Source organism: Toxotes jaculatrix, chromosome 3, assembly GCF_017976425.1.
Source record: "Toxotes jaculatrix isolate fToxJac2 chromosome 3, fToxJac2.pri, whole genome shotgun sequence".
NCBI lineage: Eukaryota > Metazoa > Chordata > Actinopteri > Toxotidae > Toxotes > Toxotes jaculatrix.
Genome location: NC_054396.1, coordinates 11,963,927 through 11,991,031, shown reverse-complemented (window position 1 = coordinate 11,991,031; position 27,105 = coordinate 11,963,927). Strand labels below are relative to the sequence as shown.

General features: G+C 38.7%; 1 protein-coding gene across 5 annotated transcripts in view; it reads right to left on the bottom strand.

The window, feature by feature from the left end:
* cpne5b (copine Vb) overlaps positions 1–27,105 on the bottom strand; it is a 106,855-nt gene that overhangs the window by 69,900 nt on the left and 9,850 nt on the right. For all 5 annotated transcript variants that reach the window (XM_041033751.1, XM_041033749.1, XM_041033748.1 and 2 more), the window contains exons 2-4: positions 9,636–9,676; positions 9,177–9,223; positions 1,177–1,280 (exon numbers count right to left, since the gene is read on the bottom strand). In XM_041033751.1, the coding sequence (XP_040889685.1) occupies positions 1,177–1,280; positions 9,177–9,223; positions 9,636–9,676 (192 nt within the window). The remainder of the gene's footprint in view (positions 1–1,176; positions 1,281–9,176; positions 9,224–9,635; positions 9,677–27,105) is intronic.

Sequence of the window (27,105 nt, the reverse complement as noted above, 5' to 3'; positions counted from 1 at the left end):
ATGGTCTGATTTGCATGTGAATATAAAGAAATGAAAGTGAGGGAAATGGAGCAATGTGATGCATTAAGATTAAACATCTGATGAAACGATAGATCCTGTTCACCTAGAGATTAATCAGGCACAGTTAGATAGAAGTGTTGTAATACCCTTAGTAAAAACGTCTTTAAAAAAAACTTTACAGGCTGCACAAACTACAGCACTTTCACAGTACTTGATGGCTTAGCTGTAGAGGATATAAAAACTGGTTATGCCAAGGGTCATTTTGCTGAGAGAGGTCTGTGGAAATGTTTGTGTGAAGTCAAATGAAAATGACAGCATTGACAAAACAGCATTCATGAAAAAACTGAACAAAATACAGAGCTGAGGCGGTATTCGTTTGTGTGTGTGTCCAGCTTGGATTGAGAAATCACCAATGAGCGAGAGAGTAAAAAATAAGGAACTGCTTCATTAAAACTACGTATGCTACATTGGTCAAGAGTTTTTTTGTATGTCTTTTGAACAAGTTTTATATTTTATCAGCTGTGGGTAGCTAATACAAGCTAATGTGAATGATAGAAGGAAAACCATGGTGCACAGGGTGAAAACTCTATCTGCACCTCATGTTTTAATGTTTCCCACTGACATCTTTTAAAACGAGAATCCTGTAAATGGCTCTTAAACATGCACGTGAAGGCTGCAAACACATTGTGCTGAAAGATTGATGGTACAGCTACATGTCTCAAGAAAAAAGCAGCATCCTTGCTAACTGATGATTCATGTAGAAGGCATGAAAAAAAACGTAGCATTATTCACATTTTGCAGGGTAAAGCTGCTAGTTAGTTCTGATATTATTATTATAAAGCATTATAAATAAAAGTGTTATTCATTTATCATGAATAAATATACTTGAACAAGCAACACAGAGGTTAAATTTATGCTTTAGAGTGTGTATTTTCAATCAGTATGTTTCATTTTTATAAGGGAAAAGGTTTGCTGAGTTGCTCAGTTGCTGATGGGTAATTGCCGTTCTGGGCCAAGGATTAGTGAAGGGTCAATTTCTTCAGACTAAGCTAACTATAACAGGAGGGCTCTCAATCAGCACAGAACAGACAGAGAGGAAAATACATCACAGTGAAGGAGGACAGAGGGCAGGAGAGGAGATACAATGATGATATGACTTCAAAGGAAATGACTCACAAGTCGAAGCGAAGGTTCTGTTTCTCCTCAAAAAAGTAGTCCAAGATGTACTTTCTAACAAAGTCTGGGTTTAGGGTGTTGTCTATCACCTCCGTTCTGCCAAACTATGGAAGGAGAAAGACACATGGAGGTCAGGAGAAAGGAATGATGAAAGGAAAGGCAAGAAAACAAACACTTTTTAAAAAAAACAAATACAGTTAGTATCCAGCTGTGTGCTTGCATGTTAACTTTTTAAAAAAAAACTTTTTGTCCCTTTTCTTCTCTTTCTGTTCTCTGTCTTATTAACACATACATTTACAGAGATGTGATTAATGGAGGTGCTTTCACGCACTGCTGCTGTGCAGAGGAAGCTATGGGTGTGTTTCCTGGTTCCTTGATCCTTACTCCTCTCCCACATTAATTACAGCAGGATAACTCACTCATCAACCCCACGGAGAGATAAGGGTAGAGATGAGGGAAATGTGTAGAAAGAGACCAAGAGAAACAATAATGGGCGGACTTGGAGAGAAAAAGAACAGGGAGGAAAAGGGGCTTAGGAGGTATATAGAGCAGGGGAAGAATAGGGGGGCAAAAGGGTTTAGACGGGGAGGGGGGGCTCGAAGTGGGAGTGGGAAAAGAGTGGGAAGGGAGAGGAAGAGAAAGGCAGTGATTAAGGCCTCCTTAATTAGTGGGATTCTCACTCCCAAAGTGCCAAATGCAGGGAAATATGCCAGCGAAAAGGCTGGCAAAGACCCAGCAACACCACATGCATATACTGTACAAAAAGCTGATTAAATGTTTAAAATATGCGATACAGCACATGCGTAAATCATCTAAAGCCTCCCGGAATTACCCTGTTTAATTAAAGAGGACTTTCTGATCGTAGGAATGACACTGGTTTGGCATAAGCACAAATAGAAAACCACAGTAGCAGTTGGTGAATGCAAGGGGGAAGTCAACATATGTCAACTACAACGTGTCACAGTTTATGGTATTATTGATGGGTATTTTCTTAAGGCTTCAATATGCTTCAACCAGGGTGCTTCTGGCCCCAGAGTCCATTGTCACCTCCTCGTTCCTATCAAGTACAGTGCACGTAATTTCTAGGAGACAGGGTTGAACACTCCCAGTTTCCAATGTTAAATGTTAATGTTTCTGGTATAAATTTGTAGTCTCCAGGCCCAAGTTATGCCACTTACAGTTACTTTTGCTGACTTGAAAAAAGCTGCTCTTTTTTCACAGGATGAGCAGCACTAAACATTATTTAGAGTGAATTATTTCATTCAAGTATGAAGATCAGATTTTGACACAGGGCTGCTGACACAGCGTGAACCTGAATCGATCTGCAGTGTCTGTAATCCAGCCTTGATTTTCACACACAAAAACATCATTTTGAGGTAAATGTATACTGTAACTACAGCAACCCATGTGTTGACTTTATTTTGACCTTATTTTTTTAGTTTTGTGCCTCCAGTCTGCAATAAAGATGTAAAATCCGAAGCCTCAAATCATACACAACTGTGCTCAAGCTAAACATGCCCTGTTTTATTGGAACCCTGCCAAAAACTACAATTTCAGTCAATGTCGAGGAATCCATTTGCAAGTAGGAGTTGATCTTGTTTTTCTATAAAGTGGATGACAGGTACTGTAGGTGGGTGTGTGAGCAAACTTTGCCTTTTCAATCAATACAGTAAAAACAACAAATACAAGTACATTGTGGGCAATTAGAACAACACAGCTGATATAAAACCACACGTCTATGCTGTTACACAACATTGAACAATTCTTTGAAATCTGTGTTGTTTAAGGTTCATCTTTTCTCTGTGAAGTCACTTACTCGAAATCTAAATGTAACAGTAGCGAGGGAGAAAAGTAGAGAAAGGGACGCTGATGCTGAATCTATGAGCCACCCAGACTTTCAGAGAGACCCCGAGGTGTTGATGAGGCTGTGAGCACATGTTCGTAAAGAGACAGGGTGATGGCAAAGATGAGCTCCATAATGTGATTTCCCTGCTGAGTTGAAGAGACAATACCTCGCTACAGAGTTCATTAGATACTGCTGGGCTGCTGAAGCCGGCTAATGAGAATCTGGCATGAAGTCCCTGACCTGCACCCTCAACATGTGCACACACACACACACACACACACACACACACACACAGCAGCAGCTTATAGACACTGTGCATATGGAAAAGTGAACTCTTCAGGCTGGCAACGGTTAGACACCTGCAGTCTCAGATATTGAAACGTGAACATGTCCTTAAAGCACAGACACGGGAAAAAATCACTTACACACACACTCATACATACACTGTGAGTGAGAGCATAGCACAAGAGAGCAATGACAACACGAGTCAAGTCCTTCATTATCTTTGTAGGGTTTTTTTTTTTTTTTTGTTCCAAACCTGACAAAGATTTCATTATCGTCTTCCCTGAAGCACACATGAACCACCTCTGGGGATATGTGTCATCTCAATGTCCCGCAGTTCTCTGGTCAACATGGATTTTTATTCTCCTTGTACCATGTTCAGCAGACCAAGCATAGTGCCGATATAATGAGCTTGGTGGAATCTAGTGTTTTCACAGAGAGACGCAAATGACGGTAGTGTGAATTGGTGTGAGCTTTTTTTTTCTGCTTTGCTTTTGGTGAAAAGCACTTGGGTGTTAAAAAAAAAAATCCCCAAGACCGAAAGAGAAACACACAGAAGCACTGAAAACTCCCCAGGAATGATAGAGTTTTCAGGGTACTTCAGTTGTTGAGGGAAAACAACGAGCCAAAGAACCAGCTGAAAACCATTTCTTCTTTACACACACAACAGAGTTGTGTGGCTTCATGGGAAAATAAATCCCAAAGTTTGTTAGAGCTATGAACCAGAGCTGTGATTGTGTAAGGATGGGATACGTGTACACATAATATATGGTGCATAGAAACACACATACAAACACATGAGCCAGCACACACACGTACTTGTGCGGCCACATCCAGTCACAATAAGGAATTAAACCAGTGGCATATAGTACTGGAAAAAGGTCAGCCATGTCATATCTCCACAAAACCACTGTAAATTAGCACTATCCACCACTTCTTTCTTGCTTTATCTTTTAAAGCAGTGTATACACGATAACAGAAAAACAGCTTTTCACCCTTTTTGTTTATTTGGTGTGGGTTTTCTGTCCTAGTAACAGTACTGCACCTATGTATGTAGAACACTAGTCAAGCTGTAGTGCACCAAAAATTGTAATTATATTGGTCTTTTAGTTTTGCTGTAAGCTAAGGCTACTGCTTGTGCTGAAATTAAAGATGTTGTAGAAATAAATGGGATTTATTTCAGGCTCCCAGGACCAGCACTGAGTTGTGAAACCATGTTGGGAAGTGGACACAGTCAGAACTGCAGGTCACGTGTTGCCCACTGGCCCAAAAACAAAACATTTTATCCTCACACAATCCTTACAAAAAGAAGGGCTGTTAAAGGATGAGTACATTTTTTCTGAATTCATCAAACACTCCAGAATGAATCTGTATGAGCAGAATTTGAAATTTGATCCATTAGGCCTCATGTGAATTGAGAGCTATTTTATTTTCATGCCATTCATGTGTGTGGGAAGCCAGGACACTAATGTGCGTTCTTTATTGGCCAAAAAGTGCTGAAGCCAGAGGAAGTCCAAAAAAACACACCTTTTGGCAGATGCGCCCAGTGAGCAGTGTTTATTTGAATGAATGAAGTGCCATCTTGGAACACTATCAAATTCTCTCATTTTTTTGTTGTGTATTTTCTGAATTTCCTGAACTGGAAAATAACAAAGCATCATTATATGAAGACTAAAGAAATCTGCAGGGATCTAACAACAGTTAGCAGTGTTTCCTGTACAGTATGTTTTCACAGAAGTCAGTTCACCGTTTATCTAGATGTGATTATAACAGGTTCTAAACTAGTGCTGTACATGATACTGTAATCACTTTCTCATTACACATTACTTATTAAAAAAGTAATCACATTGCTTTACTAATTACTCAGGAGCAAAAGTAATACATTACATTACTTAATTCCAAAAACTCCAAATCTTCCATACCCACACCTGGCATCTTTTGTATTTAACACATGTAGAACCTGAAAACAAGACAATGCTGTTCAAAAAGCCGGAAGCACTACAATTTGGAGGGATTTGCTGACCATCCAGCAGCTAGTTTAACCTTGGTGACAGCACACAGCGCTCCAGAAATCCCAACCTCAAAGGCACAGCAACACACCCTCCATCACTAAAACAGAGGTGACTCCTTGGCGTGCACGTACCTGTGGCTAACATTTGCCACATCAGCCTGCCAAGGACACACAAAATTTAAATAAGACAAGTTTGGAATGACCTGAATCACGTTTCTTCTCCTTTGGTGGGTTAACCACCTACCTGCACTTCTACCACATCCCATACCAGTCTGCCCACAGAGAGACCAAACTGATATCGACCCTTCATCAAACTCCCAGTAAGACAGCGAACAAGCTGACCCCCAAATGTCAAAGGGATTAGTAAATGTAATGTATTTACTGAATTTCAAATTGTAATCCCGTATACTACAAGCTACTGAAAAAAGTGAACCCATCACTGTAAAGTGTGTTACTAAGTGATGCATAACTTTGCAAACAACTAGACACAAACTCTGTCTATATTTTGGGGGATTTTTCCTTGTCTGATTCGAAGATCTGAGGACAGAGGGTGTTGTAATGCTGTACCGACTGTTAAGCCCCTTGAAGCAAATTTGTGATATTCGGCTATATAAATAAGATTTGACTTGACTTGACTTGACTATTGCGCATGCTAATAATAATTTGCCGTAGCTGACCTCCAAGATTACAGGGCTTTGTTAGATTCCTCCCCTGGTTTCATTCGTGCTTCTCTTTTTAATTAAAAAAAAAAAAAAAAACATTAAGGACTAAAACTTTGGAGACAGGTATATTAAGGAGAGAAGAATGACTCAGGGAGTGTGCTTTGTGTGAGTGTGTTTCTGGAGCTGGACTTCAGCTTCATCTGAGAATTCAGTGTTGTGGATTTTTCCTTCATTATCATTATCATTTCATTATATATTCTAATCACCCAGGTTGTGTTTGCATAACTTGTTTGAGTACAAAGTGTATCTCTGCCAGTGCTCTCAGTACTCAACTGAGCAGCACTTGTAATAGCACTTGAAGTTGTTCAGTGACCTTACCTTGTCCCCAGTAAATATTTCCCATGACCTTTTCACACTAGTCATTACAGTGGGCCACTTCCTGACATATATAAATAAATCAGCATATTAAGTGTTATACGTGATGATGATAATAAGACAAGTTGTTCAACTACCAGCATAAGAGACTGAGACTGGTTTTCTGTACTGCACCCAAGTTATGTAACAGGTTTCACACTTCATCAAACGTACTGAACTCTCAGGGAAAATGGCCTCTGGACCAGGAAAAACCCCTCCAATCAGCCCAAGAGTAAAATCGCCATAAAAGTATTTTCAAACCAAATCTAGAGCAAAGGGCTTTACTGTAGAGGACACCGAATGTGTGCAACGAAGAAGCCAAGAGCACACTATGACTTAGGTTTGTGATCTTACACAGTTAAGTCAAAAAAAATGACGACATTCTTTATCTCATCAAGACATGATGGCTTCCACAACAAATACTGGAGAAAGTGGAAATCAACATCAAATATGACCCATGCCTGACCGTTCTGCTAGAGGGTCCTGTCAAGACATGTTATGTAGAGGTCCCCGGTGAGTCACCTGTTTGGCTTTGCTCGGTCCGTCTGGGGTTTTGCAGTGTTCAGCCTTCGCTCTCACAGTGTCACCCGGAGCCGCATCAACACCCACCCCTTCTTAACAATATGATTGTGGATGTGATGGTTTATCTCCGCGAGGAGAGGACTGGCTTAAATGTTTCTATTTTTAGAACAAAATCAGTGAATGTGATAGAATGAAATATCATTTGGCTTGAAAATACAAGTGAAATGCTCATTATTTTAATTATGTTTTGTGTACTTGATTGGATTAACAGCCTGTCTTACAATCAGTGGCTGTCAAAGTAGAAAAACAAAGTACCTTTTGTGAGAAGAAGAGTTGCACAATGGGGAGAACTTTACATATGCATACGCCTATGCATTAAGCATATACACATATGCAACCGCATTTTCACACACACACACACACAGTCCCCCGCAGTTGCTCAGCTACATCTGAATGAAAGCCCACATAGCCATCTGTTATGAGTGGGTGAAGACACAAGCAGGAGATGAGGGTCATCTGACTATATAAATACATATGATTTCCATTAAATTATGATGATCCACAGTGGGCCAGTTCTGTAAAAAAAACTGTGGCCACTTGGATGCACTGACAATTTGCACCACATGATGAGTAATGATGTCAAACATTGGTGCTGACACCAGAGATGTCTACGGGAACGTGTTATGGGAACCTGTATGTAATCAGGGACAGAAATATATATCAACTCTGCAGCAAACACAAACACAGATATACAAATGGATACACATACAAGCATTAGAAACATCAAGTAAGTTATAAACCATAACTTAAACCAGTAAATATCACACTCTGGGTGTTTATCATAGTCCTTTTTTTTCCATCCTCTGCTACTGAGAAATGTTGATCATCTTTTGGTGTCACACCTGTTCTGGTGACAGTGCAGAAAAAGTCTGTTCAAAATGGAGCCAACACACTGGCAGCAACCCACTCCACACCATGTTTGTATTTTCAAGCCTTGAAGTCAAGCATCAAACCTGCTAAAGTTGTATCTCACTTTGCTGTTTATCTTTGCTAGGTTTTGGAATGACTTCCCTGAGGAGATCAGGCCAGAAACTTCCCAACTAACTTTTGAATCTATATTTATGACTTTTTTTTTTTGAGATGTGCTTTTACCTTTGCGTATATACATGCATAACTCACTGATGTGTTTAAACAGTTCTTGGACAATGTTGGAGATCTAGGCACAGAAGAATAAACTACATCAGTTTTAAACTATACAGATAATACTTGTCTGTTCTACAGTTCTTTTTTGGTTTTATTCTTTTAAAAGAATTTGTTCACAATAGGGAAAACAGATTGTTGCCAAGCTTGACCTTTAAAATGAAGCTTAAGTAAAGGTTATCATTATCATTTGACTCACTGAAAGAAATGGCCATCTTACACACAACCTTTCATAACAAACACTTAGTGGAAGTTGTGACATCTGTTTCTCAGTCTTTAATCTTTAATTGTGTGTTTAATAGTGCCTCATTTACGTATTCACTTCATAGATCCACTGAACATCATTTTATTGTTATTTTAACTGCAGAACAAAAAAAAAACATTACTGGACAAACAGACAGAGTGGTCAGTGGGCTGTGTGAACTATATAAACCAAAGAAGGCACAGTAAGAGCTGGTTTATTGCCTCCGCAGTGTGCTGCTTAGTCTCCAAAATGTCAACATATTGATCATTATATTGTGAGGATTTTTCTTTGTTGGTTGAAGTCTCCAGTTAGAGAATATTTCCTGGCATTCTCAGACGACTGATAGCTGAGCAGCTATAATGTAGTGTTAAAGCCAACTACCACGTGTCCACACTCAAAAAAGTCCTAACTAGAGCCTCATTTCTCCTGGCTTTTGCACACACACACAGTTACAAACAAACACAGGGTAAGCACAGCAATAACTTAATTGGACATAAGTCCTTTCTTCTTTTTAATGTGTGTGTATGTGTATACTTGTATGGCTTTTCAATGTGAGGATCAGTTTGAAATTTAAACCATTGAAGTGAAGACATTTTGCCAGGTCCTCACTTTCACTTTCTGACTTAGCTTTAGGGTTAGGGTTGGGCATTCAGTTTTCATGGTTAAGATTAGGGTAAGGATTTATGGAATGCATTATGTCAATGAGTGTCCTCACAAAGACATGTGTGTGTGTGTGTGTGTGTGTGTGTGTGTGTGTGTGTGTGTGTGTGTGTGTGTGTGTGTGTGTGTGTGTGTGTGTGTGTGTGTGTGTGTACTCACCTCTCTCCACTGTTTGGTTTCCACACCTTGCGTATAGAGCACGCATACTGTGAAAAAATACCAGATAGACACAGAAAGAGATGAAATATTGCAAAAGAAATAGTTAGAAAGAGGAAGAAAATGAGGGCCAGGAAGAGAGAAAGAGAGAGACAATCAGAGACATGCAGACAAATTCTAAATTGGAAATCATGTGAGGGTTTTAGCTCCAGTACAGTGAACGAATAGACACAGCACTCTGAGCAAAACAAAGATTCCCCAAATCACAGGGCAACACATCCATATATCCTAATCCATGAAACCAGACAAAAACCACTTCTTCTCTCTGACAGGGAGGGAAAGAGAAAAGACAAAGACAGACCAGGACAGGGGCAGCAGTAATTTAAAAGACTGAAGTATCAAAACAGAGATGACAGAAGAACACAGACAAACACTCAGACACAGCTTCTACAATGTACTCACATGGATCTGACTTGGAGAATGTGTCTTTATCCAGCAGATTTCTGAAAAATAAAGAAAGAAAAACAAATGTTACTCATGCTGACAAACTGCTGTCAGAGAGGTCTTTTTTTTGTGAAACTGCCCTTTCCAAGTCAATCATTTCACCTGTACTTAAGTATGCATAGACTTTTGAACATACTATGTTCTAGCTTTCAAATACATTAAGTACATCCACACTTCCTCTTATAATTTTTGCATTAGAAACTGACCAAACGCTGTTTGCAGTAAACACCAATGTATAAAACTTGACCCTGAGAAGTGACTGCTGAGCCCGCCCTCTCTTCCCTTTCAGAGATTTTTCACCACCACGCTTTGCATCAAAGACTACCATGACATCTTGCAAATAGCACAAGAAAATAAAAAGAAAGGAAAAAAACACGCACACACAGACAGTAGTAGATGGCTGTGGAACTTTAAATTAAATGCAATCCAGCAATCAACACAGGAGGAAGGAAAAAGATGGCCCTCCACACACTCCACATCAATCTTTAATAGCTTTTGTTCTGCGGTCAGCTTCTGATCAAAAACAACTTAATAAGTCCTAGTTAGAGGAGCTTTGTTGTCATGGTTACAGTAATAAACACATGATAAGTTTAGAGAACGATTGTGGCCAAAATACAACGTTGTTAGTTGGAAACATAAAGTCAAGAGTGGTGTTAAAATCCATGTAGTCGTCCCATTTTGTAGTCAAAAATAATGTCAACATTTTCTTTTTTTTTTAAATGTACTCTTTATATTTTTAATTGTTAAAAGGACAAAAAAGGACTTTGGATAAATATTAGAATTGCTCCTCTTTGTCTCAGCTGGCTGGAGGGGTGAGTCTGTGTTTGAATGACAGCAGCTGACAGGCTGTCAGAGAGCCGGTGTTACACCGTAGAGAGCAAGAGACAAAGCGAACAAATTTGCCAGTAAACAGCACATTGTCATTGTTAGTGGTGTTGAAAAGTACATGCTCTTCTACATGCTGTTTAATGTGCTGCAGCTGAGCAGCTAATCGAGCCTGTCGCTCTTCTTAGGATGCCAGCCTCAAATTACATGAGGTTACCAGACACCATGTGCTAGAATGATTAAGTATTATTAAGATGTCATTTGTCCCACACTAGCAGCTAACAGGGGAGTCAGATGGATGTTAATCAAGTGCAGTACATGCCCTCACAGTCCTGAGTAGAGTTCAGACGTTCAGCCAAGATGTGTGTCATGGGTTTGGAGGGAGTTTAAAGTTTACCAAAGAAACTGCACTTATACTTTATCTTTGCCAGTTTGTTTGTGTTTCCCGTGGTTGCCTCCAAGATGTTTCTTCAGATAGTTTCAATCTTTCTGGCTCATTAGCCTGATGTACAGGTTGATGTTGGGTGGAGCTACAGTCAAAATCCTATATACAAATAATAAATGTCATGTTCATCCTAAGAGATGCAACAAAGTTAAGATCATAAAATACAGCACTTAAACATGAAACTACAGCCTTGAAGTATCTGGGTGCACAGTTCTTTTTTTTCCCTCTTGCATGTGTAAGGTTGATTTCTACAACATGCACATACAAACATGATCATTTATATGTTCACAGAATACAAAATCAGCTGGTTAGCAGGCATATCAGCGCAGAAAATTGTTGGGTTTGGTATCTCATACAATGGCAACCTGATTACCAGCATGTCTGTGTGTTTACTGAATGCTTATCTCTTTCTCTGCCCTCCAAACAGCCACTGCGCCTCCCTCTTTGCAATGGCACGCAATGTTCAGCCTCACACTTTTCATATTAAAGAAAAAATAGCTGCAGGACGACAAACTTGACTGTTGACTGTTTATTCAGCCTGGTGATGTGGTGGTTTTTGGGGGGCAAGGGTGTTTAAAAATAGCCAGTTTGTTTAAATTGTGATTAGCACCACTGATTCCTAGAGTAACGGTTTTTATTGTCAGTTGTCATTATTTCAGTAGGTAACCTATTACAGATCACTTTTTTAAAGGAATCCTCTGAACCTGAAGTTTGATTAGAGCCAGCAGCATTGATTTTCATGAAAGGCTGGAGTCAGAAAATTACAGCCTTGTATAATGCGAAGAGAAAGACAACCAAAAAGGTCATTGTCAACAGTCTCTTTCACACTGTGAGCTCCTCCGCCTATCTGTCCCACTCCACCCTCCATTCTCTGTCAATCTGTGAAATGTGGTCTTTTGTGAAATCATTTTCTATATGCTAATATGTGCTTCATACATGAAAAGAATGTCATATGCACAATAAGACAATAAGATCAACCATATCACCCATTAATCTTTAAACAGTAAATCATACAGTGCTTAGAGGAATATCATCTGTATAAATTATTTTGTGGGGTGCATTTTTTATTCATCCATTTTACATATGATTTATTAAACCTAAATTATATTTGGAAATTTGCTCATGAGTCTGTTGTACCATTTTAGCTTACAGTACATTATTTAAAGTACTGTAGATAATGCAGAAATACTTAATACTGACTCAGGGAGATTCTTTTTTTCTGTGTTGTGGAAGAAATTTGATGTTTCTCAATTTGTTAAACTTAAGTAATAGGGAATTCATGAGCTATTTGAAGAATAACAACTGTCTTTTCTCATTGCTTTAGATGTTTTTGATCTTTAATTGAGAGACCATTAGTGTCAAAACAAGAACACATTTAATTGTGTTTGTTTTATGTGCTGAGCATGGTCTTAGAAACATCATTGTAATTCTCTCAAAGACTTGTGGGGCTCAGAGATGTGCAAGAGTCTTTTATCTGAGACACCCACAGAGCAGTTAATCACTTTTTGACTCCTGACAGTGAGGTGTTCACCTCCTTTGAAGTTTGTGTGCTGTATTAAGGCTGGAACATGTGTTTCTGTGCTGCATAGAAGCAAATGTGCATGGGAATCCTTTAGTGACATTCTCATGACTGTTTCTTTTATTCTCATATAGACTTTGAGTATTAACATTTCTGTGTTTTTCCTTTCTCATGTGAACTTGGATCAGTCAATCAGCTTTCTGCATGCAGCCACAAAACGCATTGTTAAAATTTGAGGCATGCACACTGGCATCTCTGCAAGCCTCAGCAGCTGACAACTACCTGTAAAATCCCCCTCACTGCGTAGATCCGCACTGATAATTATGCGTCTTCAAAGAACCATAACTCCAGTTTTACAGACTTTAAAAGTATACGTTACTCTTAAGAGTTCAGTGAGCAGCTCTTGGTGCTCTTTGGAGTCATACAAATAAAAGACAGAAAGAAGTTAAAAAGCTATTATAAATTTCAGCTGGTGTGTGTTGAGAGTGGAAGCCCAGACTATGGTTTCACTGTGTTTAACTGTGATTAGAGTGTTTCCCTAATCTGTTACCAAAATTTTCTTATCCAAACTCAACTGTTCTAAGGTTGCAAACAGGTGAGAACGAGTCAGTTATTTTCATCTAGAAGAGTGAATCTGGTCTAATCTTGTAGACATTGCAAATAAAGTCTGTTTAAGCCACAGCGGGTGGAATGTGACACAATCATGTAGATATTACATGAACTGGATATAGTGTTCCAAGACATCAGCCAATTCATTCACTGAAAATTGTTCACCCCATGCATAGGCCGAAAAAGGTTTTCACTCTTTCCAATTCTTGGCTCACCCGACATGTGTATTACATTCTTTCTTTGGTTCTATCTGGCCGACTGCCATCTCTGCATGAAACCAGAGGATGACAGTGAACTCTCTTCTTTCCGTTTTTTCTTTGTTTGCTGTCTTTCATGCACTTTCCTCTTCACTTTCCCTCGTTGTCTTTTGTTGTCTCTTCCTGAGCCATACACTGTTTCAATACTTTTTCTATAAATCTGTCCTTCTTTATCTGTCAACCTCTGCCTGTGTTTCGAGTGCCCATGTTACACCTTCATCATGCTTGCTTGACCTTTTCATAATGCCTGCCAGAGGCTACTGTGTACCCAACACTATTACCCTTCTTGTTTTCTTTTGCTGGCTCGGTCACTACAGTGACATGAGAGCCCTCACTGAAGATGCCACAGCCCGCTGGCTTCTCTGATTCTTGTTTCTTTTTCATGTTTCATTTTCTTCTGCAGTTTCTGTTGTCATAAATCTTCTGCTGTGTTCTTTCATCAGCCTCAATCTGATTCAATCTTTTCTCTGCCTCCGTATTTCCTCCTTTTTCCCTTTTATAGCTAGGCGACACTGATAAAAAAAAAAAAAAGAAAGAAAAAACATGAAATCCTGAAATCTGAAATCAAAGACAATGCCAGCTCATGTTCTGTGATTGTCGAAATGCAGTGTCCGAGGTTCCAGGCACTTTTCATTACAGTTTGATCTAAATTGAAAAGAATAATAGAATTGGTGCTATGAAAGCAAGATAATTAAATTATCAGTCAGGGCACAGACTTGCACACTGACTTTAAAAGTCATTTATTTCATCCTAATCAGAAATACTGCACTGCTACAGCTCCAGCAGTAGAATAGGAATTTGAAAAAAACAAAACATCATGCTATTTTCAGTTCATCATGCTTATTTGCAAAAATGTCTCAGGAATGTATTGTTTCTAATAATTGGATGCTTTGTTCAGTTTAATTTATTCAGGCCTTATCCAAATACACGTTCTGTTACATCTGGACTCTTTCCATCCACCAACCCACCCCAACAACCCTCAAAGGGTACATTAGCACCAGTGTGATGCAGCAATCCCTATTTATTTCTGCTCTATTGTTCTTGTTTGAATGTTTCGAGTTCTCGAGTAAATATCTCTGGCAACATTACACATCGTAAATGTTGTAAATTGCTCTATCATGAACTCTAAAACTATGAGACCAATAAGTCATTAATTGTTAATGTGGGTTTAAAGACTCACTGGTACAAGCTGTGTCCTGTGTTCTGTGCCCACAAAATAATTGTTAACTGTGTTAAAATCGCAGGGGTTTCAGTTTCTTATTGCAAGTTCTGTAGTGAATGTGGATTTGTCTCAGAATATGGAAAGAAAATCCCAGGCACACGCTGCATTTTTTTTTTCACAAACACCCATGAAAGAAAAGCTGTATGAGAGACTACACTTCGAGTTACAGAGGCTGGTGGAACAGAGGCTAGATTGGACATGACGTAAGGACTTTGACTCTATATAATCATTATATAACTGGAACTTTGATACTTGAAAAAGAAATGTTAAGTTGAGTGTGCACTCCTATCACAAGTATTCTTTCTATGTATTGTTTCTTTATTACAGTAATTACTGCTGGATTTGAGTGTTAGCTGTTGTATAACATAGCAAGTCAGAAACTTTCTCCAAACAACGTTGAACATGGAAGATTCATTTTCCCTTTTCCTTTATAAAGAAGTAACTGCAGAGGAGATTACAATTTTTCTCCTTTCGTCTAAAAATTATACATTAATCCTAATAAAATTAGTGTGGGTCCTGACCTTTCATTTGTTCTATTTTTATGTTCGGAGCTGTTACCGCTGTGTGCCTCAGATCGTGTTTGAATCCTTATAGCCTACCATCTCAAATTAGAAGGAATCAAAGAGAGTGAGAGTAAAGGTTGACACCAAGTGCCTTTACATTTTTTGTGTCTATAGAAAAAGCACATATGAGCAAACAGGTAAATGTCAAAGAAATTTTTAAAACCACCCACCCACCTGTATGTGTCTGTGCTAAAGAAGCAAAATAAAGGTTTGCCTTGTTTTTTCTCTTGAGCAGATAGACACATAGTAATACTACAAAAATCTGACTGTGTGCTATACGCAGTTTACTAAGGGAGTTTGGTGCCTCATTGAAAAATAAAGTTATTAATGTCATTAATTATGACACAGTCATCCTTCCTGTACCAGATCTGATGCAAGTATAACTGAAAAATCCCTAAGAAGTTCATAGGTATTATAGGATATAGGTTCTTTTAATATTTTAATTTTCACCTAATATATTGAAGGAGTAGTAAAATAGTTTAAGATATTTCCTTATTCCTCTAGTACAAGAAAAATAGTCTTTTGTACGAAACACTACAAACTTAAACTTCAAGAGTATTTTAACATTATTCTTGATCCCTCCTAACCTACATTTTCATCATTTGAAAATGAGCCATGACACCGAGGTTAAGCATTGTGGTGCCCTGGATAGTTTTATAGTAGCTGCCTTGCTCATAATAAACAGCAGCAGTATTCACAGTGGACACTTAACATTTGCATTTTTAAATTTGTAGGAACCTTTATATGTGTGTGAGTATGTGTGTGTGAGTATGTGCAGACATTATCACTCAACCATGCAAACAACCAACCAATTATATTAGTATTCCCTCCCTTTCTCCTTCTCTTTCCTAAATTAGTACGTTTTTCCTGCACACTGGTCTAAAATGAATCAGCCCATATGTCACCCACCACTACCTCCTCTCTGTCTCTGTCATTTCCACCTCCTGTTTATCTGTCAGCTGTGTATTATCCCTCTAATGGTCTCTCCATTATCTCTTATGTTAAACGTAGCCTCAAATTGCTTTCATCCCTGTGCCACCGCTCTTTATTTTCCAACATTCACTCAGTCGACGCATTTATTTTTAGATGTGACCGGCAGCCAGTTTAAATCATTCTATCCCTGTCCACAGTTACATGGCAGCGGTCACAGGTTCAAATCTAAAAAAAAAAAAATTAAAAAAAATCTCTGCATCTGTTATACTGTGTTAAAGCAAATGTTTACACTTCTTTTATCAATACAGTGTTGTTACAGTGATATGGTAGAAGATTTTCTGGACACAAAGTGGCCTTCGTGCTGCAGCTAAAGCAATGTTGCTGTTATCTAGTGCTTCAGTGACCAGCAAATGCCATACACAGTTGTCTACAGTATATCTCTAATGGTACATCTCTAATCTAATTTGTTATGACAGAGAGCAAACAGGGTCACTCTGTAAACAATGCTGTTTTGCGTATAACAATTGTTTCAGACTCTGAATTAAACGCAGTACATTTTCTCAATGTCTCAAGGGAGTACATCCACTTTTCTGCTCCCTTTCAGGGAGAAAGGGTGCTGTAAACCAATTGCGGTTTGGGCCACAAGGCCGACTCAGAATGGTGGTGTCATCTTTCCACAGATAATTGGTGAGGAAGATTTATTTGTTTTTTTTATACTTTTCCAATAACTTAAACATGATTTTCTGTAGAGCATGATAGATGAGCAGCTTATGTTTCTATGGTGATGTACTTAAAATTCAGGATAATAACCACAATAAGCTACTGCAGTAACTTTGTGAAGCAGACACCTGATCCCATCTTATTGCAACTGATGTGGTTCCTATATATATTGTCTCATTTTGTGTAGAAAATGTTCTAATTATTTCTTTCTGCCTCTTGATTGGTTCATTTGGTGCATTTTATTATGTCACTGACACAAACTGCACATGTTGGATGTTGTAAAGATCAAATGAATTATGGTCGTCACAGTGTTCACCATCATCAAATAAAAGCTCAGCATGTTCATCTCAAAAATGAAAAGCTTACAAACAACAAAATGAGAGACACTTGGTTTAGGTCCATTAGCAAACAATAAAGTGGAAGCAAAAAATTAAAACACGACATAATTATAGTTTAAGTTGTATGGTTATTGTAATAGATATATTATTGTAATTACAATATCATCAAAAAAAGTGAAGATGGCAACAGTATACTTCTGCTAATTCGCTATGAAGGGGTCATTTTTTTTCCCCTGCCGTTGAATAACTAAAAGCATTTGGTGCCATCTAAATTATTAAAAGCTTCTGCTTTCTGACAAGTATATTTTAAAACCTGTGCTCTAGGCCTCAGACAAAACCAATTTCATGTCATTGCACTTAATATGAAGTGCATGATAATTACAGTCAGGAAAGATAAAAACACATGAATGATCATTGCCTTTCAGTTTTACATGTTATAAATATGATGGAGAAAAGAATCCTTGTCACTAATAATGGTTTAAGCTGATTTGAAGGTAACCGGTTCAAATTCAGACAACTTTATTCTCTGTCTGAAGATACAAGAGAGGGATCAGTTTGTATCTGTTGATTTAGAACCTGTTTCTGAGAGATCCCAAATGCTATTTCTGAGACCCATCTTTTTATAAATAATCCCCAGTTATGGTGGAGGAGCAGCCATTTGTAAGGCTCAGATATTCTTTTAAAAAAAGCAGGACATTAGTGTTGCTCCTGAGAGGAACGGTAACCTTAGAGAGGCCTTTGTGTCAGAGCAGAGTGTCTGACTAACAATGCTTTCAACACCTGTGCAGTGTATTAGATTCTAATAAGTTAGCCTTGCCAGAAACACTTTTTTTTTTTTCTTTTTGAGGTTTGTACTGTTATTTGCATTATTCATTTAAGGTGCTCCTGTTCTTTTTCAAACATGTTCTGCATATCGGTAGACAAAATAAAATACTGCAAATTCTCAGATAGTGACCTAGCCCTTTATTTGCCTAAGTGACAGAGAGAAACAGGCTTTTATTTGGGACAGGCTTATATTGGACATAAGCCTTTGTTCCTAATTCACTAGTATTCTCCTGTTCCCCAGTTACAGCAAACGCCCCCCATGTTTACCTGTTGTCTTGATAAATTCAGTGTAATGTCCATTTCTGAAATTGTTCCACTTTGCCTTTTTACCTAGACAACCTTAAGTTTCCATGAATCGACAATTCTACTAGGATTTACAAATTACAAGTCTTGCAGCCTTCCTTTTATTCATAGGCTTTTAATGTGAAATGAACAACATGACGTGTTGAGAAGAGTACAGCAAAGATGAAATGACTGGAATTAATTAGAGTAGAAAACCTTATTTCTGTTAAATTACACTGAATTCACCATGTGAGCTGCTGTAGTAGGCTACAGGTAATGCCCCCCGCCCTCAGTGTGTTTTCCCGTACTAATAGCTGACCTTTATTTATTTGTGCTTACCATGCCCCCAGCAGTTATTTTAATAATAGCTTTTATAAGAGAATTTACAGTACTTTAAAGTACCAATTTAATCCTCGTCCCAACCATGCAAACTCTGGTACAAAGTGTACATTCACCCATACTGTACAGTATATGCATAGACATACGTTCGAGATGTGTATAAAGACAGAAGCTTTAAACATGAACACCCAGCCTGCAGGAGCTCAACCTGAATGTATTAAAAACTAGGTCTGCTGAAACAAAACCTCATCAAAGCGACTGCTTTATTACCCTGCGTCAAATGCAACGCCAACAGCATATGCCTTTGCACACAAAAGCCCCTAGACAACAACAGTCCTGCCCTAAATGTGGAAGTAAACCAAATCACCCAAAATTTCACCAAATGAGGTGCTCATATAAAACCTTCCACACACAGCACATCAAAACCCCCCAGCTTTATTGCAAGGGTGCTTCAAAGTTCTCAAATGAGCCCAAGAAAAGTTAAAGTGATGTTAAGATTCTTCACTCAGCAGAGAGTTTTAAGGCCTTACAGAGAACATGTCTGCAGGATTGCAGACTATGGTAATTGCTGTAAAATGCAGTCCACTTATGTTAAAAGTGAAATCTCCTGATCCTTTTTTCCACAAAGTAGTAATCTCTGTGAACAGGAATTTAACTTCAGAGAAGTCTCTAATAATTTGAGGTCAATGCATTTTGCACAGCAAAGCAAGAAAAGAGAGACATAGACACTCCGAAAATGTTTGATAAATTGAAAAAAATTGCATCTCACCAGGATGATGAAATAAGAGCTTTTTCAATTAGATGTGAGTTAAGTTTAAATATTCCTTTAAGAACAAGAATCAGTTTTTCACCAGGGCATCATAAAACCACTGCTATGGTATGAAATATTTAAAATATGTCACCAAATTTGCATTAGGTGTTACATAATAAATTTCAAAGGGATAGGCAATACTAAAGGGGTTTCAAACTAACTTCCTGAAACACAACTTCCCTTATGTAAATGAGGTTATGAAAAGATCTGAGACGTGCGGAGGCAGTGGGGGCAGGATTTGGGTATGGATGTCTCTGTGCGCAAGGGAATTTGTGAAATCAAGAGAGCAGGAATGTAAGAGAAAATCAAATGTAAGAACAAGAAGGGGAGAGGAGAGAAAAAAATGTGTGTCAGGGAATGTGTGTATGAGAGGAAGTTGGAAAGAGAGAGAGTGAGGGAGAAAAATGAAGTCCTCGGAGATTAGTTCAGAAATAGACTGAGTACAACGGAGTTCCTCTTGCACAGGGAGAAGAAACAAGCGCCTGTTAGACAGACACACAGACATGGCTGACTTTATTTACAGAGATCTGACACAAACCACAATAATTAGACAGCTCTTTTCCTCTAACCTGAGCGAGTGTTCCTCAGCTCTCCAAATCCAACTGCTGTGAGCGAGGGCTGAGAAAAGGATGATAAATATCTAGGGATGAGTGGTTCTTTTTGAAGAGGCGTTTCAAGACATGCAAATTGAGCTGATGAAATTCTTGACTTGGAAAAGAGTACAAGTCAGCATAAATAGGCTGCCACGGGCTAATAAGTAAAACTTCAGGAGCTCGCAGATTTTTAACTTCACTGGGGACTCCTAATACTGCTCACCTGTAAAATAATTCCAGAGGATGTATTCATTCACACTCTGTTTTATCTGTCATGCATTACTGTGACATGATATACCTGTTTGGACATCATTTATTGTAACTGAGCCAAGGCTGGGTCATTATGGATTATATGCATTATTGCATTTGAATAATGTTTCTTACACAGTGTCCTCAGGAAATTCACAGCCAAGAAAAGACTGTGAAATGCATGTGTGCATCAAGGGTGAAAGGCTGACATGGAGGGTGTATTTTTCTGGTGCAAGGAGGACAGTTTGTGGGTGTAGAATGAATCTATACTGTATTCATAGAGCCCAGGCTCTTTGCTTGACCTCTTGCTTGCACACAATCCAGCGCAACTCATCTGGGGGAAGGTGTGTGTGTGTGTGTGTGTGTGTATTGCTGTAAAAAATAAGAAAACAGAACTGGATACTTATCACCTGCAGAATCTCTGAGTAGATAATAAAAGCCACGACTGAAATGGAGCAGAACAGATTTTGCAAGTTTACTTTTTTTCACTTATTACAGTAGCTCTGCCATAAATTGTACCTTTAGGAAGCTTATACTTGACATTTTTTGTGTAAGACATGGTAATTCAACCATGTTTATTATTGAGTTCATAGCTATTAGTGTCGCACTGGATAGAATTGTAAGCGTTTCCAATGTCGTGTACCTCTCCTGCATGTAAATGGATTGGACAAAACACAAACACCTGAAATATAATACAGTCCAGTGAAACTAAATAAACTAAACATAAGCTTCTCAAAGCCAGAATTTATGGCAGAGTTGTTGTACTGAATTGCATTAGACTGAATGGATGTACGACGTCCATTTTCTACAAACCCTCCAAACTAAATGGCAGAATATGGCATTTGTATTTGTGCCCTCTTCAAAGACGCAACAAGCGTTTTTCTGATCTGGCATCCCTATTTGCAAGATAACATCATGTGTCTGTGACTTCTAAAGCAATTTCTTTTTTAAATGATTTGGGTTAAAATGACTACTTTGTTAAAGTTAGGGAATATTTGTCATCATGAGGATAATAACTACAAAGTTAAGGCCATTACTGCCACTAGAGGGCTTTATCAGTGAAACATAAACATACAGTTGCTCCTCTTAGGAGGATAGTCCCTGTTTCTGATACTATTAATGGTCTGCCTTTTTCATTGTTGGTGTTGGAGTCTGCCATCCTGTGCTGGATTCAGATTTCCACGTATATGATCGAAGGCCTTCACAAAAATTGATGCATGCACTTAATTCAGCATTATTGACTGTAATTTTGTCAATTACATCAGATCCCTGTTTACTGCAAACTGTACTTAGGACTTAAACATTTATTAGTTAAACAAAGAACAAACAAGCCTACATGCCACTACACCAGATAGCCATACACGTTGATGTTTTAGTATTGGTAAAACATTTTGTATGTTAAAGAAATTTAACGCTTCCCCTTTCAGTTTCATTTTGGTAAAAACAAAATGCCTCATGAAGAAGCTAAAAAAGAAACTCCTTTTTTTTTTCAACAGGCTTGATGTTTTGAAAATGTGAAGTTTTCATCCAGCCATGACAATTTGTCACTTAAGGAACACAGAAACAGGCTGAATGTTTTCCTCAAGGACATTTAAGCTTGGATGGATTGTAGTATGGAGGCTATCCTCACACTGCTTGAATGAAAAAGCACTGCCGATGAGATGAAATGAAAGGAACGGGTGGATGGCAGCGGCGGATGACAGAGGAAAGGAGGAGTTAATGAGGGATGAGGAGGGAAGAGCAAGATAAAAAGAGAGGGGACCTAAGGGAGAGGAGAGGAGTTAGCGATGGAAAACATGGAAAAAGGAAGGAGTGGACAGATGGGGAAGGGAGAAAAGAGGAAGCAAAGAGAAAGCAATAGGGGAAAATGTGGAAGTAGAAGGAAGGAGGGTAATATGTTTAAAAGAGAGGGAGAGGAGTGTAGGGTAAAGCATGTGCAGAACAGTTTTATTTAAGATGGATCAAATCACCTTTCATTAACCCTTCATCAGTCTCTCATTATTGTCTTGTTGTCATTTGCACTTTCATATTACTTTGCTGCCTTATTATTTGGCTAATATTTAACACATATTAATAATTAAAATACTTAATTGATACATTTGTAGTAAGTAAGATAGTAATATCTAATATAATATGTTATACATGTGTTTTGATACATGGTGGTGATATAAAAATTCACATATTGTAAGTTGATGATGTTCTCTTTTCCATGCTAGACCTATAATAAAACCACAAGCAGTAGCAGTTTATAAATAAAGCGCTCTTCATAGCCTCAATCACCCCCTTTTCCAAACTGTGGTGCTGGCATTGCTTTAGTGTTGGATCAATGGCAGAACCAAGCAGAATCGTTTTTCCCACCAGCTGCTGAATTATTCAGGCCAGGACTTCCTCTGGGGAGATTCCTGCTCAGCCTGTCAGACAGACACAGCAAGCTTGCAGCCTGGCAGGGAAGCTCAGGATCACCATGAATTTCCCAACAGCATGGGCTGCACCCTGGCCCAAGTCAACAAAGGTCAGGTAATGGGCAGCAGTACATACTTTATGGGTAGAACCCCAAAAAACTGTGGTTCGTTGATCGTTTATAGTTTGCGTCATCTGTTTTCTGTGACCTGCAAAATATAATGCAGTTTTTTAATTTAAACCTGCCAGATAGAGGGGGACATTATGCTATTCAGATATTATCCCACAACAGAAACCAGCTTGTTATTTTGTAGTTAAAGCAGGAAAAGTGCCAAGAAATTTCCAGCTCACTGTCTTTTCTCCTTTGTACTGAGAGTGAATGCAGAAAAAATTCTTGAGATGAAGAGCGAAATGTTAATGAAAGTGAGCCCATGCTGTAAAAATAATATCCTGAGAGAAACATTTTGAAACTACTTCAAAGTAGGTCACTGTAAAATGTGTGATTGTTTCTGTGAAGTGGGTCACTGAATGAGGAGCTCACACTCGGATGTCCCTCCTATGCCTGCCCCTAGGAGTAGCTAATGAGTTACTCTAGTTGTGACAAAAACGGTGGCACACACAGCATACAAGCACGCTAGAATAATGTCAAGTCTACAGCCATGCTACCAGCTCTGTGAGGCTGTACTTAGACCCAGCACTGATTTGAGTGAGACGCTAACATGCTAATGTTTACCAGATATAACGGTTACCACGTTCAGTATCTTATTTTAGCATATTAGTGTTCTAACATAAGACAAAGTACAGCTGGGGCTGATGGCCATGGCAATCTATCTAGTAGTCGTTGAGACGTTTCATTCTAAACCAAAAATGTCAGCCTCATGGGGCACTAGAGAGAAAACTCAGGGGATCACCAATGTCAGTAGGATATACCATCGGAGAACCACAAATGTCTGTATCAAAGTTTCTGCCAATGTATCGAATAGATGTTGAGATATTTCACTAGACTGGTGAAAACTTTGACCTACCGATGACGCCAGAGAAAAAGTCAGGAGATCACCTAAGGGATTAATTGTCTGGGGATCATGAATGTTGAAATCCATCCAATAGTTGTCAAGATATTACACTCCAGATCCAAAAATGTCAACTTCACAGTAGAGGTAGACAAAATGTCAGGGATCACCAAAGTCAGTACCATTCCTCTGGGCAAAAATAAGTTGTGAGGCCCCAGTCAACCCCTTCTATACACAGAAGTTTCCTTTTTGTCTCCGGCCACCCAAACCAGCTAGTTATCTAAGGCTGATTGGTTATTTTATCAATTCATTGGCAACAGTTTTGCTATTTGATTCATTCTTTGAGTCATTTTTTTCAGGGGGGTTATGGACTATTGGTCAGACAACACATTGTTTTTCACTATTTATTTTTTATGCACTGAACCATTAGTTGAGCAAGGCTTAATTTCAATCCAATTAAACACAACTACAAAGGAGTACAATGTAAACTAAAACAATTAAGATCCTAAAACTAGATTATGGCACAGTGTCCCTCTACAAGGTGGAGGGTGGAGGACCTGTCATAGTTGATACTGAGCCTTGCAAATTTCTGACAAATTTGCGATTAATCAAATTATTTGTGATATAAATCTGCCTTTTGAGGCAACTTGGGATCTGGGCCACTGGGCAATTGCCTGCGTTGGCCGGTTGTTAATCCAGCCTTTCTGTGATCTATGAATGTTTGCACAAAAATTTTCTGTCCAATTATTGTTGCGATATTTCAGTGCAGCATGGCTAAAAACTGCAGAAAACCCCCAACGTAAATTGCAGTCTGTAAAATAAGATAAATGAGACTCAAAAAGTTCATAATGACTTAGTTACCATGAGAAAAGAAAAACACATTAAAGGGATTTCAGCCGATACTATGAGGGGAAAAAAGTGCTATCATTGCAATAATACCTTTACTAGGGGACTAAGTTGTTTTGAAAGCTGACAAAAAATGTATGTACAGCTATATTTACATTCATTTGTCTGAATTCAAATCATCAACAACAATTCAAACCATCACAAACACATTTACATCCCTATGAATGCAGCCAGGAAAACCAAGTTATGCACTGACACACACACACATTTTTTCACTCATCCATTATCTATTTTCCCTCAGGACATTGGTAGCGCCATAATCAAATCCAGTCATCTCACCCACACACTTTTCACACATCTCCAGCTTTGCTGTACCACACAGGACCATCTTGCCCAATCATCCTATCCTGCACTGGTGGGGCTGGGAGCCAGAACTGAAATAGCACCATGAGCTCAGAATAGGCAATCTCACATCTACTCTGAGGAGTGAACTCAATCATGGATCACTCACTACAAGACGTTGACTGGCCCACAGTAAAATTAGCATTATAAACAATGCCAGTGTTAGAATGATTTCATTCATTTCTCAGTCTCAATTGTGGAATTAAAAAATGTTGGATTAATTTTAGTGTTTTTAGAATTTATGATGAGGTTTTGGTGTGGAGTGTCAAGAAATCAGCTTGTCATCTAAAATTATACCCATATTCTGTTTTGACAAATAAAGCCATAACTGCTGCAGGGATGCCTCAAATCAACACTGTGCTTTCATTTTCAAAATAATGCTCATTGTCTTCAACTGAAAATCCTATCAGCCTAAAACATCAGATTTAATGGGGTTAAATTGGATACATCACGGTAAAGAGCTCAGGGACCTGAGTGGTGGGAGTGTTATGTTTCCACTCATTGGCTCCATCAGATGCCAATAGGGAGATCCATACCTGAGGTCACATTCCTGGAGCAAGCTCAGCTCATTAGCTGAAGCATGCCAGGTATTATTTCTAATTTTAAGCACCATAGTTTCAGAATATGTCAGAACAAGCTTGTAATTCATGACGAGTTGTAGCGTTTCAATTTTTTTGGGACCAGCCCAACCAGTTGAGTGGCTGCTGTGTGTCCCTACAAAAAAAAGACCTGAAAATCTTGCCACCTATAAACATTGTTATTGCTGCTCAACCAGCAACTGGAAGTATCCAGTCATCTGTGTTCAGAGCCATGGCTGGCATGCCATTCAAAACAAATTAGTTCATTGCATTCGATTGGGATGCATCACTTCTCATGGACATGGTCCTTGTAACAGTGAGAAAGCCCCATCTTTCTAATTGCCAGGTGATGGTAGCTGTCCACAGCTGTGACTCACCTTCCTCAATAGCTCTGACTGAGAGCTATTAAGCTCCCATTACTCCATCACATATGCCGGGGACAGATGCTTGTAGGGCTGCACAATTGGTGCGATTCACACAGCTAAATGACTGATCAGGCGGCTGTCTTGTTTATCTGTCTTTATCTGTCTTGAAGGTTTTGATGCTTAGAGTTTTAGTGCATTGAATTTTTTTTAATGATATATTTTTATATTTCATGGGGAAAAAGAAATCTTTGACAGACTTGTCTTTGAGATGACTTTGGACACCTAAAAGATATTCACCATTTGAAACAGTGACACTATAATACTTATCACTTATCATAATGCGATTTCACACATATCACACATGTTCAAAGTACTAACAGTGATTTATTGCAGCACAGAGGGGACGGCAAATCTGTGATTTAGAGGATTTAATGATGTGTGAATGTCTTATTTTTTATATTTACGACTTATTATCTGACTCAGGTGTATGTGTGCATGCATCTGTCTCTTTCAGACACTGTTCTAACACTGCACTGCCTACAGTGCATTGAAAACTTTGAAAACAACAACAAACAACAATAAAGGTGCCAGTACAAAAACTTTGTCCAAAGCATATCTCCTCATCCTTTATAGGAAAAGTGAGAAAATTACTTTTAGTAATCACTCATCCGGAGCTGCATGTTCTCTGTCTGTGGTCCTGGCTCCACCCACCTGCTGCTGTTTATTGTCTACAATGATCCATTTCTAATACATGTTTAATGTTCCACTCTGCTACAGATAAATTTTGGATTAATATTCTGTGCAGACTGTAATGTAAATGATTACCAATCATGACAGCTTTTTGCTTCTGTGCTCTGCTTCCTATCATAACTGTAATCCGCTGAGCACACATTATCCACTAACTGTTCACTAACTGCATGTCCTTCTCCTCTTCTCCTCCATTCCTAGCTGTCCTATCTTCCTCTTCTTCTTCCTTTCGCCCAGCCCGGCCATCGGCAGGGGGAGGGTCCCCCATATGAGCCAGGTTCTGCTCAAGGTTTCTTTCTGTTAAAAGGGAGTTTTTCCTTGCCACTGTCGCCTTAAGTGCTTGCTCTGGGGTCAGGCTCAGGGTCTCTGTAAAGCGCTTTAAGACAATTTTGATTGTGGAAGGCGCTATATAAATAAAATTGAATTGAATTGAATTGAATCATTTGTACTTATCTAAGCATCATTCTACACAAATACTGCACCTGTTTTCTTCACTGGTTGCATTTATTTGCCGTGAGCTATATAGTGTTTCATGCCTGCAGAGATGTGG